Source organism: Onychostoma macrolepis, chromosome 15 (assembly GCF_012432095.1).
Source record: "Onychostoma macrolepis isolate SWU-2019 chromosome 15, ASM1243209v1, whole genome shotgun sequence".
NCBI lineage: Eukaryota > Metazoa > Chordata > Actinopteri > Cypriniformes > Cyprinidae > Onychostoma > Onychostoma macrolepis.
The window spans coordinates 11852167-11867607 of NC_081169.1; the positions used below are offsets into that span (position 1 = coordinate 11852167).

Below are 15441 nucleotides of genomic sequence, written 5' to 3' on the forward strand. Positions count from 1 at the left end.
TATTTGAAAACAATGTAATTAATTTTTTTCTGACATCCTTATGAGTGATTATTGGTGATTTACATAAAGTTGGAAAATAACTGAATTTCAAGGGCTCTTTGGGGCCTGATTTTATTGACAAATATTAATTTACATGCTTGGTGACATTTAATACCTCCCATTATTTGTATAAAGAACAATACTAGGCCCATTGCCTGATACAGTGGTGGTGGTGTTGGGGGTTGTCCTAAATGGTGCTCATTTTAAACATTCAAGCTGAAATAACATCTTTCACTTTTGAAGCTGACAAGCACAAATCAGCAGCATCTCAGACATTGTTGAAATGATACAGAAGATAACCACAGATACAAAAATATCAGAAAATACTTTGTGTAAAAAGTGCCATAGTGTTAATATTAAAAAGCATTAATCAGACAGGCTGCAAAAATGGCATAAAACAAGATGCTTCCCATGATGTCCAACTGCTCCACAGGCAGAAGATCCTCAGTCCATTCACTTTTGTATTGCACTATGTGGTTAGTACAGTAAAACAGTGGTCAGCTAACTAATATCATGAACAATTTAACATTGAGCTCAAATTCTCGATTTTTTTCAGTGATTTTTCCACTAATTGTGGGATAATATGGGTTTCCAGTATATGTGAATTTCAGATTCTTCTAGCTTTTCCATTCTGGCATACTAGAATCTCCTGATCCAGCAGGAGAGGTGTCACAATGCTCCAAATACAAAGTATAGACGAACCATTGAATTATAGGACACTGTCTTGAGCTGCGAGGATGTTATCTTACTTGAAGGGGTAGTTCAACCAAAAATGAAAATTCTGGCATTAATTATTCACCCTCATGTCGTTCCAAACCCGTAAGACCTTCGGTCATCTTCGGCACACAAATTAAGATATTTTTGATGAAATCCGAGAGATCTCTGACCCTCCCATAGACAGCAAAGGATCTACCACGGTCAAGGTCCAGAAAAGTAGCAAGGACATTGCTAAAATAACCCATGTGACATCAGTGGTTCAACCGTAATTTTACGAAGCCACGAGAATAAGTTTTTGTGCGCAGAAAACAAAAATTACGATTTCAACAATTAGTCTCCTCCGCGTCACCCTGGCGCAGCTTTGGAGAGTATCACATACGTAAACAACGTATGCAGCACCACTTGGAAATGTTGTTTTCGTTCAGATCGAAGTGTAAACAATGCATCACGTGACACAGCTGACACAGTACAGCATACGTTGTTTACGTTCAGTGGATACTATCTGAAATGGCGCCAGGCTGACGCGGAGGAGACGAATTGTTGAATAAAGTCGTTATTTTAGTTTTCTTTGCGCACAAAAAATATTCTTTCCAACAACTGATGGCAGATGGACTATTTTAACGACGTTTCTGGACCTTGATCGTAGTATATCCCTTGCTGTCTATGGGAGGGTCAGAGCTCTCAGATTTCATCAAAAATATCTTAATTTGTGTTCCGAAGATGAACGAATGTCTTACAGGTTTGTAACGACACGGAGGTGAGTAATTAATGACAGAATTTAATGTTGTATGTAGTTAATTTAAATATACTGAAATGATTTATGGCACAACAGGAGCACATAAAAACAATGTTAGGTGTACAGCACTCATATTAGACAGTAGAATGACAATCCCTTCTTCCATAGCAGGACCAGCACCTGCAGTCATGGCTTGACCATGGTGCTGGTTCCTGTGTCCACACCCAGCGCGGACGTTTAAAGGCACCACTGGTGTAGAGGAGAGAGACCTCGGACTGGGTTTGGTTATCATCGACCGTCCCTTCTCCTGCGGACTGGGACTTGGTAAAGTACAACAGCGCTTCTTCAAGACCAGCATTTCTGTGAAGGAGCTTCACTTGCGGCGACTGAAGATGCTCTTTTTGCTGGAGCTCTTGTCGGCAGTGCTTAAGCCAATCAGAAGTCTTGCTTTCTCGTCCTCCACCTGCTGCTGGAGGCTGCTGTCCATTTTCCCATCCGTCGCTTTACCTCGAGACTCTGAGCCTGAGGCAGGTTTCAACCGCAGCTTCTCCTTTATCATCTATTTATTTGGGACAAAAGTTTAATGAAATTTGAACAGAGGCCCATTACTACATTCTTATATGTAGTTTAAAGTTGAGTTTGGGACTGAGGGGTTTGCGAGTGATTACCTGTGCGACCAGAGCCTTACGACTGTCTCTCTTCACAGCCATAGCGAAGTCTAGCCAGGTCCAGGTGTTGTTATGATACTCCAGACAGGGCAGAACCAGGTTCAGATCCTTCCAGTCTACACTGCTCTTCTCTCCCTACAGATACACCACAAGAGAAATGCATACAGTCACACCAGGGCATGCAATGAATATTAACAACATATTTGCAAAGACAAAACTTGGAGGTAAAATATTACAATGATTTTAATGTGCTTCTTACTTTTAGGCTTTCCAAAGGCAGTGTCATTTTATGATCACTCCTCATCGTGTAACTCAGATCTCTGAAATTGTGTTTGATTTGCTAATGTATTTTCTTTAAAACATGATGATTAAAAATTACTTGTTTATTTAGTGAATAAAAAAATTGTAAAAAACAGACTTTTACTGTATTTTAAAATAACTTTAAACATTTAACATTTTTCTATTATATATATATATATATATATATATATATATATATATATATACACACATATACACATACATATATATACATACATATATATACACACACATATATATACATACACACATATATACATACATACAGGTGCTGGTCATAGAATATCATCAAAAAGTTGATTTATTTCACTAATTCCATTCAAAAAGTGAAACTTGTATATTATATTCATTCATTACACACAGACTGATATATTTCAAATGTTTATTGCTTTTAATTTTGATGATTATAACTGACAACTAAAGAAAATCCCAAATTCAGTATCTCAGAAAATTAGAATATTGTGAAAAGGTTCAATATTGAAGACACCTGGTGCCACACTCTAATCAGCTAATTAACTCAAAACACCAGCAAAGGCCTTTAAATGGTCTCTCAGTGTAGTTCTGTAGGCTACACAATCATGGGGAAAACTGCTGACTTGACAGTTGTCCAAAAGACGACCATTGACACGTTGCACAAGGAGGGCAAAACACAAAAGGTCATTGCAAAAGAGGCTGACTGTTTACAGAGCTCTGTGTCCAAGCACATTAATAGAGAGGCGAAGGGAAGGAAAAGATGTGGTAGAAAAAAATCAAGCAATAGGGATAACCGCACCCTGGAGAGGATTGTAAAACAAAACCCATTCAAAAATGTGGGGGAGATTCATAAAGAGTGGACTGCAGCTGGAGTCAGTGCTTCAAGAACCACTACGCACAGACGTATGCAAGACATGGGTTTCAGCTGTCGCATTCCTTGTGTCTCTTGAACAACAGACAGCGTCAGAAGCATCTCGCCTGGGCTAAAGACAAAAAGGACTGGACTGCTGCTGAGTGGTCCAAAGTTATGTTCTCTGATGAAAGTAAATTTTGCATTTCCTTTGGAAATCAGGGTCCCAGAGTCTGGAGGAAGAGAGGAGAGGCACACAATCCACGTTGCTTGAGGTCCATTGTAAAGTTTCCACAGTCAGTGATGGTTTGGGGTGCCATGTCATCTGCTGGTGTTGGTCGACTGTGTTTTCTGAGGTCCAAGGTCAACATAGCCGTATACCAGGAAGTTTTAGAGCACTTCATGCTTCCTGCTGCTGACCAACTTTATGGAGATGCAGATTTCATTTTCCAACAGGACTTGGCACCTGCACACAGTGCCAAAGCAACCAGTATCTGGTTGAAGGACCATGGTATCCCTGTTCTTAATTGGCCAGCAAACTCGCCTGACCTTAACCCCATAGAAAATCTATGGGGTATTGTGAAGAGGAAGACGCGATATGCCAGACCCAACAATGCAGAAGAGCTGAAGGCCAATATCAGAGCAACCTGGGCTCTCATAACATCTGAGCAGTGCCACAGACTGATCGACTCCATGCTGCGCCGCATTGCTGCTGTAATTCAGGCAAAAGGAGCCCCAACTAAGTATTGAGTGCTGTACATGCTCATACTTTTCAGTTGGCCAAGATTTCTAAAAATCCTTTCTTTGTATTGGTCTTAAGTAATATTCTAATTTTCTGAGATACTGAATTTGGGATTTTCCTTAGTTGTCAGTTATAATCATCAAAATTAAAAGAAATAAACATTTGAAATATATCAGTCTGTGTGTAATGAATGAATATAATATAGAAGTTTCACTTTTTGAATGGAATTAGTGAAATAAATCAACTTTTTGATGATATTCTAATTATATGACCAGCACCTGTATGTATGCATGCATGCATGCATGTATGTATGTATGTATATATATATACACACACACACACACACACACACACGTGTCGATTAATTAATTGCAAAATAAATCTGACTTAATATACCCACAAAAGATTTTTTTAAGCTATTTTTTGTCAAATGAGAAAGTATCAAGTAGACATTACAAATTGTAGCTTTAGAAAGAAATAGTCAATGAAGGGATGCTAATACTGGTGTTATACTTACAATTACAATATATACTATAAATTTATATGTGCATTAAATTAGTCAAAAGTGACAGTAAATGCATTTATGATATTAAAAAAGGTTGCTATTTCACAAATGCTGTTCTTTTAAACGTTCTACTCAAAGAATAACGAAAGAAATGAAAGAAAATCACAGTTTTGACAAAAAAAAAAAAAAAAACTTTTCAAACTTTAAGATATATTTATAGAACATATTAGAATAATTTCTGACGGATCATGTGACTGAGTTCTAACTGTTGAAAATTCAGCTTTGCTATAAGAATAAATTATATTTTTTTTAAACAGTATTTTAAACTGTAATATTTCACATTATTGCTGTTTTACTGTAACTTTGTAATTAAATTTGATAAATAAATGCTGCCATGGTGAGCATAAGATGTGCCTTTTATTTCGATTTAACCCTTTTAGACTCTGAGCCTTTGCCAGGACCAACCTTGTAACTGACGCAGAGAGGAACCTGAGGAATCTTGATGTAGATGAAAGAATTATTCATGGCTGCTCTTTCTTTCATCTTATCAATGTCATCAACGGGATGCTGAATGGGTAAGACATTTAGAGGTCAAAAAACTTTGCTCTCAATTAATGACTTGCATCAACAATATTACAATCATTCCAGAATGCAAATAATGATCTGTAATTAATCAACTAAAAACAAAAACAAAAAAAAAAAACACACAAGAGGCAATACATATAAGTAGCCTAGACATTTAAATTGTAATAATATAGTACCTCAGGTGGTTTGCGAAATGACCTCCTAACACCAGAGGTTCGATTTAACCCTTGCGCCACCCCTTTCCCGGGTCCAAGCCCTCCTATGGAGTCTTCAGAGAGCTGCCTGGGTTTCACGACACCTGTGATTTAAGAAGAAAATAAGCCTTAGACACTCCTCAATGCACATGAAAGTCACCCTGAGGCCATACCAGACACAAAACCCTCCAATGTCAAAGGAGCGATGAGCTTTTAATAGCTCAGGATGGGCCATCAATGTGACCTAACATCAGTAGACAGCAATCTAATACCCTCACTGGAGCACAAAGGAAAAAAAGAAATGGAGAAAAAAAAAATCAATGTAAACTGATATTGATCAGCATGGGCTGCACTATGGATGTCAGTACAGCGAGTCCAAAGAGTGGTTAAAACAGGAAAGTAAAGATCAATTTTTGGCTTTCTAGAGGAATAGCATTTTTTCCACTTCTTGTACTTAATTTATGCATTATAATTATAATTTATTTGCATATGATGTGATTGTGAACACAGTTGAATATCCCTGTTGTGGTGGGGGCAGGTCAACTTACACGCATGGTCAGAATTGTTGGTACCCTTGGCAAATATGACCAAATATGCAAAAATAAACCTGCATTATTAATCCTTTTGATCTTTAAGAAAAAAAAAAAAAATAAAAATAAAAATAAAAATCGAACCTTTCATTGAACTAAAACTATTGAAAATGTGGGGAAATCTCATTATGAAATAAATGTTTTTCTCAAATACACGTTGATATAAGTAAAATATCTGCGAAGTATATTCTCATTCATATTTACAATTTTGAGCACACCAGGGTGATTATGAACATAAAATTATCCAGCCAGGGCTACCTGTTTCACAGGAATATAAATAGGAGGGAAAACAAAGCCCAAATTCCCTTAATCATCCATCACAATGAGAAAAACCAACGAAGATATTTCTGATGTGCAGCAAAAGATAATTGAGCTTCACAAATTAGTGAAGTGGCTTTAAGAAAAGCGCTAGAGCAGTGAAAATTCCCATTTCCACCATCAGGGCAATAATTAAGAATTTCCAATCAACATAAAATGTTACGAAACTGCCTGGAAGAGGACGTGTGTCTATATCGTCCTAATGCACGGTGAGACGGAGAGTTTGAGTGGCTGAACACTCTCCAAGGACCACAGCTGGAGAATTGCAAAAAATAGTTGAGTCTCAGGGTCAGAAAACCTTTAAAAAAAAAAAAAAACCTACACTACATCTACACACGTTATTTGGGAGGGTTTCAAGAAGAAAAAAATGCTCTCATGCAAAAACAAACTACAGCATATTCAGTTATCAGACACGACTGGAACTCCAAATGGGACTGGCTTCTATGGTCAGGTGAAACTAAAAAAAAAAAAAAGAGCTTTTTAGCAGCAAACACTCAAGATGGGTTTGGTGAACACAGGGATAAAATGTACCCCATGTGTACAATGAAATCTACTGCTGTATTTTTGATGTTGTGGGCCTATATTTCTGCTGGAGGTCCTGGACATCTTGTTTAGACACATGGCATCATGGATTCTATCAAATACCAACAGACAAAAAAAAATCAATAAGTGACTGACTCTGTTAGAAATCTTATAATGGGCCATGTTTGGATCTTCCAACCCTACAATAATCCAAACACAAACCTCAAAAACAACACAAAAATGGGTCACTGAGCACAAAACCAAGCTTCTGCTGGCCATTCCAGTCCTCTGACCTGAACCCTATATAAAACGAGTGGGTGAACTGAAGAGGAGAAGCACCATCATGGAGCTGGGAATCTAAAGGGTCTGGAGTGATTCTGGATGAAGGAATGGTCTCTGATCTCTTGCCAGGTGTTCTCTAACCTTATCAGGCATTATAGGAGAAGACTCAGAGCTGATATTTTGGCAAATGGAGGTTTCAAAAAGTACTGAATAAAAGGGTATCGTTAATTATGTCCAATGTGTATTAGAGAAAAACATTTATTTCATAATGATATAAATGTATATCATATTCTCCAATGAAAGGTTAGATTTTGTGAATGTTTTTAAATAAAAGATCAAAATAATTAACAATGCAGATTTATTTTCAGATTTGCTTTCTTTGATCATATTTACCATGGGTACCAACAATTCTGACCATGTGCGTATATGTTCATGACAGAAAATTTCACAAACCTGTAGTAACCAATCTAAACTTGTCTTCTTCATCCCCAACTTCCTCTTCTTCCACATTTCGTCCGGGGAAGAAAAATCCCATCATCCTCTTGAAGAACTGGTACATGAGCTGAATGGTGAGTGGTACCACATTTACCTACAAATAAAAACAGAAAGAAGAGGACAGCTGTATGTGTGAATAGGATCCTCCAGTGTTATGATATAAACAAGAATGGATTTCATGATTGTGACCTCAAAGTGCTCCTTGACGGAAATCCCTCCCACCGGGGGGCGGACCTTACTGAAGATACGGAGGGCGAGCTGGCGTCCTGATTGGCAGGGGCTCTGAGGGCGCAAAACCACCTACAACACAGAACATGAGCACAGTTTTACCCAACTGACTGAAGTCCTTGTGTTTGCTTAGATGCAAACCACAAAACAAAGGAAAACATGGACATGGTTGCATATCTTGCTGGTCAAAGCCAACCGAAAAAGATTGGATGTAAAAATATACATAAAAAAACAAAACAAAAAAAAAAACAATTTGAGACAAAAGACGTAAAAGTGGAAGGCAATGCAACTAGCCTGGGACATCAATCTACAAGTGAAAATGCAGGTGAATTTGTCCAAACAGGAACATATACTTTCTGAGCAGGCATATGTCTGGATGAGGATGAAGGTGTTGACTAACAAACATAGGATTTTACCCACTCCATACATACCCTTACATGCTGCACAAGAGAAACCAAGAGTTATAGGATTAACAAATAGTAGAGATGTGCAAAACGCTAAAATGTTCAAAATTAACTAGTTGTGGGTTGTCTGAATGACTAGTTGGAAGCTCTGTATAATTAGGCTGGTTTAGGGTCATGTTCACAAGACGATCTAATTTTATTGTGAAATTTTTTGTGAAAGCAGTGAATTTGCTAGTAAAGCAGTATTATGATGGCTGATAATAATTCATAATAATACAGATTATATTTGTAATTATGATGAAGAGGTTTCAAATTAAATGGTTAGTTCACCCAAAAATGAAAATTAGCCTGTGTTTTACTCACCCTCCAGGCATCCTAGGTGTATATGACTTTCTTCTTTCAGAAGAATCCAATTGGAGTTGTATTAAAAATTGTCCTGGCTCTTCCAAGCGTTATCATTGCAGTCAGCGGGTGTTTCTGTTGAACAATCCACAAGTCGTCAAATAAAGCACGCGCATCCATAATAAGACGTGCCTCACACGGCTCCGGGGGGTGAATAAAGGCCTCCTGTAATGAATCCATGCGTTTTCGTAAGAAAAATATGGCGGCGGATGATGTAGGACATCAGCGTAGCATGATTAGTGACGAACACGTAGAGAGAACAACTTGCGAGACTAGCATATCTCAGAGGCACGCTGCGCATACATCCTATGTCATCCGCCGGAATGGCTTCCGCGTACGACAGATAGCGGAAGTGATAGAAAAGTGTTTATTACGTTAGAAATATGGATATTTTTCTTACGAAAATGCATCGATTCGCTACAGGAGGTCTTTATTCATCCACTTGGAGCCGTGTGAGGCACGTTTTATTATGGATGCGCACACTTTATTTGACGACTTGTGGACTGTTGAACAGAAACACACGCCGACAGCAATGATTAAGCTTGGAATAGCCAGAACAATTTTTTATAACTCTGATATGATTAGTCTGAAAGGAAACAGTCATATACACCTGTGATGCCTCGAGGGTGAGTAAAACACAGGCTAATTTTCATTTTTGGGTGAACTAAGCCTTTAAAATAACCATAACCTCAATATCATTTACATGTACATTTACCTTGGATGTAAATACTGGAGTTAAAATGCTCAAAAATAAACCAATTAGATTATCAATCTTTTGTTGATAATACAATTATTGTTTGACAACAAGCAAACTAGGCGACCATCAGGGGACAGCATGGTTTACAAGCCTACTAACTGTCACACGAGAATAATGTTCATGTTACTTTAAATATTACAGGGAAAATGCAAACGAATTGTCTAGTTGACCTAACCAGTTGGCTGCTGGACAACTAATAAACTAATAATCTAGATGATCATCAGGGGACAGGACGGTCGAGTCTACTGATTGTCAAACTAGAATACTGTCAACATTATCCTCTAAATTTCACAGCTTCAATGTTAACTACTCGGTTTGTTGACACCTGATTAATTGACTAGTTGGTTGTTGGATACATTAGTGACAGTAACTAAGTGATAGGATGGTTAACTGGTTGTCAAACCAGAATATAGTTAACATGTTACCTTAAATATTACAGCTAAAATGAGAACTTCTCATTTAGTTGACTCCTAATTAACTGACTAGTCGGTTGTTAGACAAATTGACCATGAAGGGACAGCACAGTTTACAAGACTACTAGTTGTCAAACTAGAATACTTTTAACATGTTACATTAAATTTTACAGCTAAAAGGTTAACTACTCATTTAGTAGACCCCTAATTGATTGACTAGTTGGTTGTTAGACAAATTAGTAAAGTAGGTGACTGCCAAGGAGCAAGATGGTTGGCAAGTCTACTAGTTGTCAAACTAGAATGTTGTTAACATGTTACCTTAAATATAACAGTTAAAATACTGTCTATTTTGTTTTATATATTATGCTTATTGTAGTATTTTCAAGTTCAATTGTCTAGTTGACCTCTAGTTAACTAATTGTTTGTTGGACAATTAACAGACCGTCCTGCTTCTTCTCTAAAAAAAAAATGGAACCAAAAAAAAAAATAAATAAATAAAAATCTACACACACTAAACCAGCCCCCTACGCAGGCTTCAGTTTAGACTGTTGTTTAAACATATGTAAACAACCACACAAAGACATTTGCAGAAGTTAGAGATCAATAACAGCAGATTTTCAATGACACATCTCAACTGTCACATGGTTTAGTTATTTCCCCGACTTGGACATCCAGTGTGAATCATTAAGCAGCAGTACCTTGTACGCAGCATTGGGAAGCAGGTTATTCATGGTGAACCAGCCCAATTCCAGGAGATGTTCTGCTGTGTCATCAGACTTATTCAACTGTGGAAGAGAACATCATAGCATGGTCATATACACAGTAGCTAACGTTTTACCAATGATTAGCAAAGAAAATTCTGCAACTTTAGCCAAAACCTCTGTCCTTCCAGACTGACCTTGCTGTACATGAACCTTTGCAGTTCAAGTTCAGCTATACCCAACTGTCCATCTTCTTCTGTGAGACACCAGCGTGCCTGAGCAAAGTAGAACTCGGTACGACGCACAACGCTAACGTCCTCTGGGGGTTTACGCAGCTCCAGTTTGTTTGCTCTTTGCAGTTGGAAGTCCTTAAAACACCTGAGAGGAGGCAAATAACTTTTTATCCAACCATTTTGAACTAATATTGCCAATGAATGATCAAATGCTAGAACTGTGCTAGTGACCAACCGGATGAGGATGTTGAGCTCCTCACTCTTCATCTGCATGTCCGTCTTCTCTTGGTTGAGCTGATTCTGCAGGCGCAGGTTGATGTCCGACAGCTCGTCTCCTCTGAACTCTTCTGACTGGGACTATAAGAGTTAGATAAAAGGTCATTATGAAGGAACCCCAAAATAGTCTGGAGGACATGCCCTCATATGAAAAGCTATACATATGGCTGATGGTTCAGTGGAACTAAACTGAGGCAGATGTGCACTAACCCTCATATTGGAGTAGATCTGTTTCTCCAGGCAACGGATCTGAGCCAAATGCTGGCGTACCGCTTCCTGAAGGTGCAAGATACTGCTACGCTGCTCCTCAGGGTTGCTGGAGATCTCTAGCTGGAAACGCACACGCTGTTTCCTCTCACTGTGCTCCTAAAAGCAAAAGATCTGGCAGATCAGCAAACAACACAAGAACTCATTCTAGAATTGGTGTCCAGACAATTACAGTCAGTATGAACCTTGCGCCGGGGCTCCACGTGGAGCAGCAGGTTATTGACTATGTCCAGGATCATGGAGTACTGCACTGGATTGGTGGAAATCTCCAGGTCATTGTGGATGAGGGTGAAAGTGTCAACTGCACCTGATATGACCAGAACAAAACAATAATATCTCTCTGACATAACAACTACCAGTATCACAAGTCAGTTCCTGTTTCTCTTGAGGTCGCATACCAGCCTGTTTCTTTAAAAGGTCCTCCTTCTCATGGCGGTCACGGATCTCTGGCGGTTTGATGGAGGTGGCCAGTTCAGGGTCGATGTCATGGCTGTACCCGATGTAGTACATGCGACAGCTACAGCGAGAGATGATACGTTGGACCTGCTGGGTCTCCTGCACTTGGGACGGCTGGTTCCAATCTAAACCAGAGTAAGAAAAAACAGGTCAGATAAACTAGACTGTGGCTACTGATTGGATGCGAAAAAAGTTGCTGCCACAATGCTATATGGAAGAGAGATGGGCCACTTGTAGGAAAATGAATGGGAGAAATTGTAAAAAACTCAATGGCCTTGTCCCATATGCAACTACAAGCCCTCACGGTCTTCCACGTCTACACTTTTGTGACATAAAAGTGCTGTGGAGCTCATCTTAGTGCGGGCTTGGCAGAAGAGTGTAATAAGGGCACATAGTGGACTCAAAGTAGGCACCTTTCTGAGGCCTAAAATGACAAATGGGACACCCTATGGTCTTGTGGACTTAACATGGACAATTGTGGCTTTTGTAAGTCTGCAAATGGATGTGTTATTTGGTACAGGGCCGATATGGCAGCTGTAGGCACTGAAGTTCAGGGGCCGTTACCAAGATGTCTGTCGAGTGACTTGCTTTGCTTTAAAACAAGGGTGCCAAACTCAGTTCCTGGCGGTCACAGTCCACTTCAACCCTTATCAAATGCATCGGATCCAGCAAAACAAGTCCTTCTGGCAGGGTTGAAACTCAACTCTGAAGGACTGTGGCCCTCCAGGAGATGAGTTTAGCACCCCTGCTTTAAAGGGACTTTGGGTGTTCTGAGCACTTTTAACAAGCTGCTATGCAGTTGCTAGGATATTATGTGGAGTTGTTAGGGCATTGCAAGGAGGTCCATCCCAAGAACTAAATGCCGTTAAGAACTCGAGAGTTAAAATGGCACACCTGTGGTGGTGCTGACCATGCCTCCGACAGCCTGGCCACTCTCCATCAGCTCCTGGACTGAGTCCAGGTTCCTCTGCCTGTGTTCCTCAATGTTCTTTACCTGTAGGTCCACAAAATGAGAACTGATTGCTATAATGCAATGTTTCATTGGTTATAAATGCATGATAACTGTACTTCTGAACCCACCTCCAGCCACAGCTGCCAGTCCTCCTGTTCAGAGGGGTTTTGCTCCATGGTGGCGAAGTACTGCATTCCATCCAGCAGGCATGTCCAAGTGGTCTTCTGCTTGAGTGTGTCGCTATACCAAGCAGGATGGTGTTCACACTGCAGTAGTTGTGCCTTGGCGGCAGACACCAGCACGCAGCCGGCAGTCTCAGTGCCTCGCAGCATCATCTGAACACCGTGCACATGGGAAGATGTTTAGATCTGCTAAAACAGTATCCTGCACTACGGGTTACTACTCTCAAAGCGGAATTCATACCTGACCGTTGACAAGCTCTATGAACCAGTTGCGGTTGTAAACATCATCCGTCTGGCACGCGGCAATTCCACAGAGCTGGTCGCTCACTCCGGAGTCCTCTTCAGAGAAGACCACAAACTTATCGGTCTCCTCAATAAGCTTCTGTAGCATGGACGTTCCTATAAATGACCACAAAAACACATCAACTGGGGCAAAGAAAGCCTTTGTACACTGAAAACTGACCATTTCCAAACAACAAAACTTTGTTATTAGTCTGGACGGGGAAAAAAACAAAACAAAACAAAACAAAAAAAACTGGCAAATGAGCTACAAATATACACCAGATTTTTAGGCCAACAGTCACAAGTAGAGCCTACCTTCATTTTGACTCTTCTCTGGGCGAGTGGTTGTGGTGATGACTGGTGTAGCGGGAGCTGTGTTGGAGGAGTAGCTGGACATGGAGCGCTTCAGCTTTTTCATCTGCATCTGGGTGTCGATCCGCAGACCCTTCAGAGCCTCGGTGGAGAGGTTTCTCTTCAGCACGGCTGCTTTCTTATAGCCATCATACAAACCAAAGGCAATATTCCGGTTGGTGGTGGTCCAAGAAGCCCTAAGGTCCACCAAACACAACTTGTGCGTGTAGGAAGCATTGCTCTCGTCTTTTGAGTTTACCTCCTGAGACAATTTAAGCAGTGATATTGTTGGTTTGTCAATTAGTAAAGGCTTTAATTTTTGTATTAAATAATATATAGCAAAATATGATTTCTTGTAGATAAATTATCAATTGGAATCTCTCAATGACAATTTGAGTGTCTTACCTCCTCTATGCGGTTGCTCTGTCTCTGGTAGCTGAGTGAGGATAGGCTGAGCAGGTGGGTCTTCTTCACCTGGGCATTGATCTGGTGGTCGGCTGTCTCGTCCCATGTGGAGGCCATGAGGTGCACGGTGACCAGAGAAAGCTCGCTCACCATCTGAGTAACGTTCCACTCGGAGATCAGTCGTCTCATCACAGTGCCAGCTGTAAAACATGCATTGATCATTTCAGCAGAACATTTCAATAGTATGTCAAGTGGAGAGGGTGACTGAGGCTGTTTGCACTCTCACCCTGTGGGATGAGCCTCTGTGCTCCTCTGGTGAAGACATGACCTTTACTGCACTCCACCTGAATGCCCCTCTGCTGAGCAAATGATGCCCAGTAATGGACCTGCACAGGAACATTTAGACAAGTTTAACCCTGCATATATTTCATCACAATTACAAAAAAATCTTTCCAATATGACTAAAGATCCTTTGAATGATAATATGAGAGTGAATGATCTATATAGATACACAAGCTTATAAAACATAAATTATATTTTATTTAATTATAAAATAATTAAATAAACAAATGAAAAAAATAAAATTATGCATAAATAGAATATTATTAAAAGATTATTAAAATACATTATTAATAATAATAATAATAAACAACAGTTTTGCTTCAGCTATATAATCTCTGAGCATCAGCTAAAATACAAAATAGAAATTAACTAAATTAAATTAAAAAAAATGAGGCAGGCCAAAAGTATGGTGTGACAGAAGCAGGTGTATCACCTGTAGCTGTGGAAAACATGCTGTATAGGACATCTGCTTGTAGTGCTGGCCAAGCTTCCTGCGGATGGGTCTGAGGCTGTGGAAGAGCTTGCCTCTGCAGATGGGCCGGGACACACTGGTCCACGTGGCCCAGAAGTTCTGCATCCAGCGCAGGGTGCTGCTGTAGAGGAGGATTCTGGGCTGACTGGGCTCTGAGAGAAAACACAAACACAAGCCTTTAAAACCAGAGCTGAAAATGACCTTTAAGCCTGGAATAAACTACACGACTTTTGCCCCCCGATTTTCAGTCTGGACGACACTAGTTGCTGCTCCGATTTTAAAAGTCGCGTAGCATTTATCAGCATTTAGAAAAAAGGCTATAGTTCTAACCTTTGCCACAGTGCTGGTCGAGGTCCATGGTGATGGAGAGGTTGAGGTTTTCAGAGCGGAAGGCCCTGTAGGAGTCGTGCGGCTGGCCTGAGGTGACATCCGCAACGCTTTCCACAGCACAGAGCATTACGGCATGGTGGTCATGTGGATTACCATGACATAACCATTGGAGGTCAAGGGTCATACAAAGGCTCGGAAGGTGCAGGAAGCAGATATCATCATACCTGTATAGAAACAGACCAGACAGATTTAAATAATCAAACTCAAATCAAAACGTAGTAATGTTGTAATGCAATGCAACTACTAGTCACATACTTGGAGGCTGTTCTAACATTGACGTCCAGGTCACCCTTGAAGACAAACTGCCCAGGATTCCAGTCAAAGTTCAGCTTGCTCCACTCCCAGTGCAGGTTCTCCGTGGTGTTGTAAGGGTCCTAACACAAATGAAACA

At 40.0% G+C, this 15441-nt stretch overlaps 1 protein-coding gene across 4 annotated transcripts in view; it reads right to left on the bottom strand.

Moving 5' to 3' along the window:
* Positions 1 to 222: 222 nt before the first annotated feature.
* Positions 223 to 15441, bottom strand: part of LOC131520581 (bridge-like lipid transfer protein family member 2) — a 29166-nt gene continuing 13947 nt past the window's right edge. For all 4 annotated transcript variants that reach the window (XM_058744931.1, XM_058744930.1, XM_058744933.1 and 1 more), the window contains exons 20-40: positions 15306 to 15424; positions 14991 to 15214; positions 14622 to 14812; positions 14133 to 14232; positions 13847 to 14046; positions 13406 to 13703; positions 13050 to 13207; positions 12755 to 12961; positions 12569 to 12668; positions 11617 to 11799; positions 11404 to 11525; positions 11162 to 11317; positions 10911 to 11032; positions 10640 to 10820; positions 10440 to 10526; positions 7727 to 7837; positions 7496 to 7631; positions 5313 to 5434; positions 5017 to 5118; positions 2161 to 2295; positions 223 to 2051 (exon numbers count right to left, since the gene is read on the bottom strand). In XM_058744931.1, the coding sequence (XP_058600914.1) occupies positions 1866 to 2051; positions 2161 to 2295; positions 5017 to 5118; positions 5313 to 5434; positions 7496 to 7631; positions 7727 to 7837; positions 10440 to 10526; positions 10640 to 10820; positions 10911 to 11032; positions 11162 to 11317; positions 11404 to 11525; positions 11617 to 11799; positions 12569 to 12668; positions 12755 to 12961; positions 13050 to 13207; positions 13406 to 13703; positions 13847 to 14046; positions 14133 to 14232; positions 14622 to 14812; positions 14991 to 15214; positions 15306 to 15424 (3240 nt within the window). In that variant the 3' untranslated portion in view covers positions 223 to 1865. The remainder of the gene's footprint in view (positions 2052 to 2160; positions 2296 to 5016; positions 5119 to 5312; positions 5435 to 7495; positions 7632 to 7726; positions 7838 to 10439; positions 10527 to 10639; positions 10821 to 10910; positions 11033 to 11161; positions 11318 to 11403; positions 11526 to 11616; positions 11800 to 12568; positions 12669 to 12754; positions 12962 to 13049; positions 13208 to 13405; positions 13704 to 13846; positions 14047 to 14132; positions 14233 to 14621; positions 14813 to 14990; positions 15215 to 15305; positions 15425 to 15441) is intronic.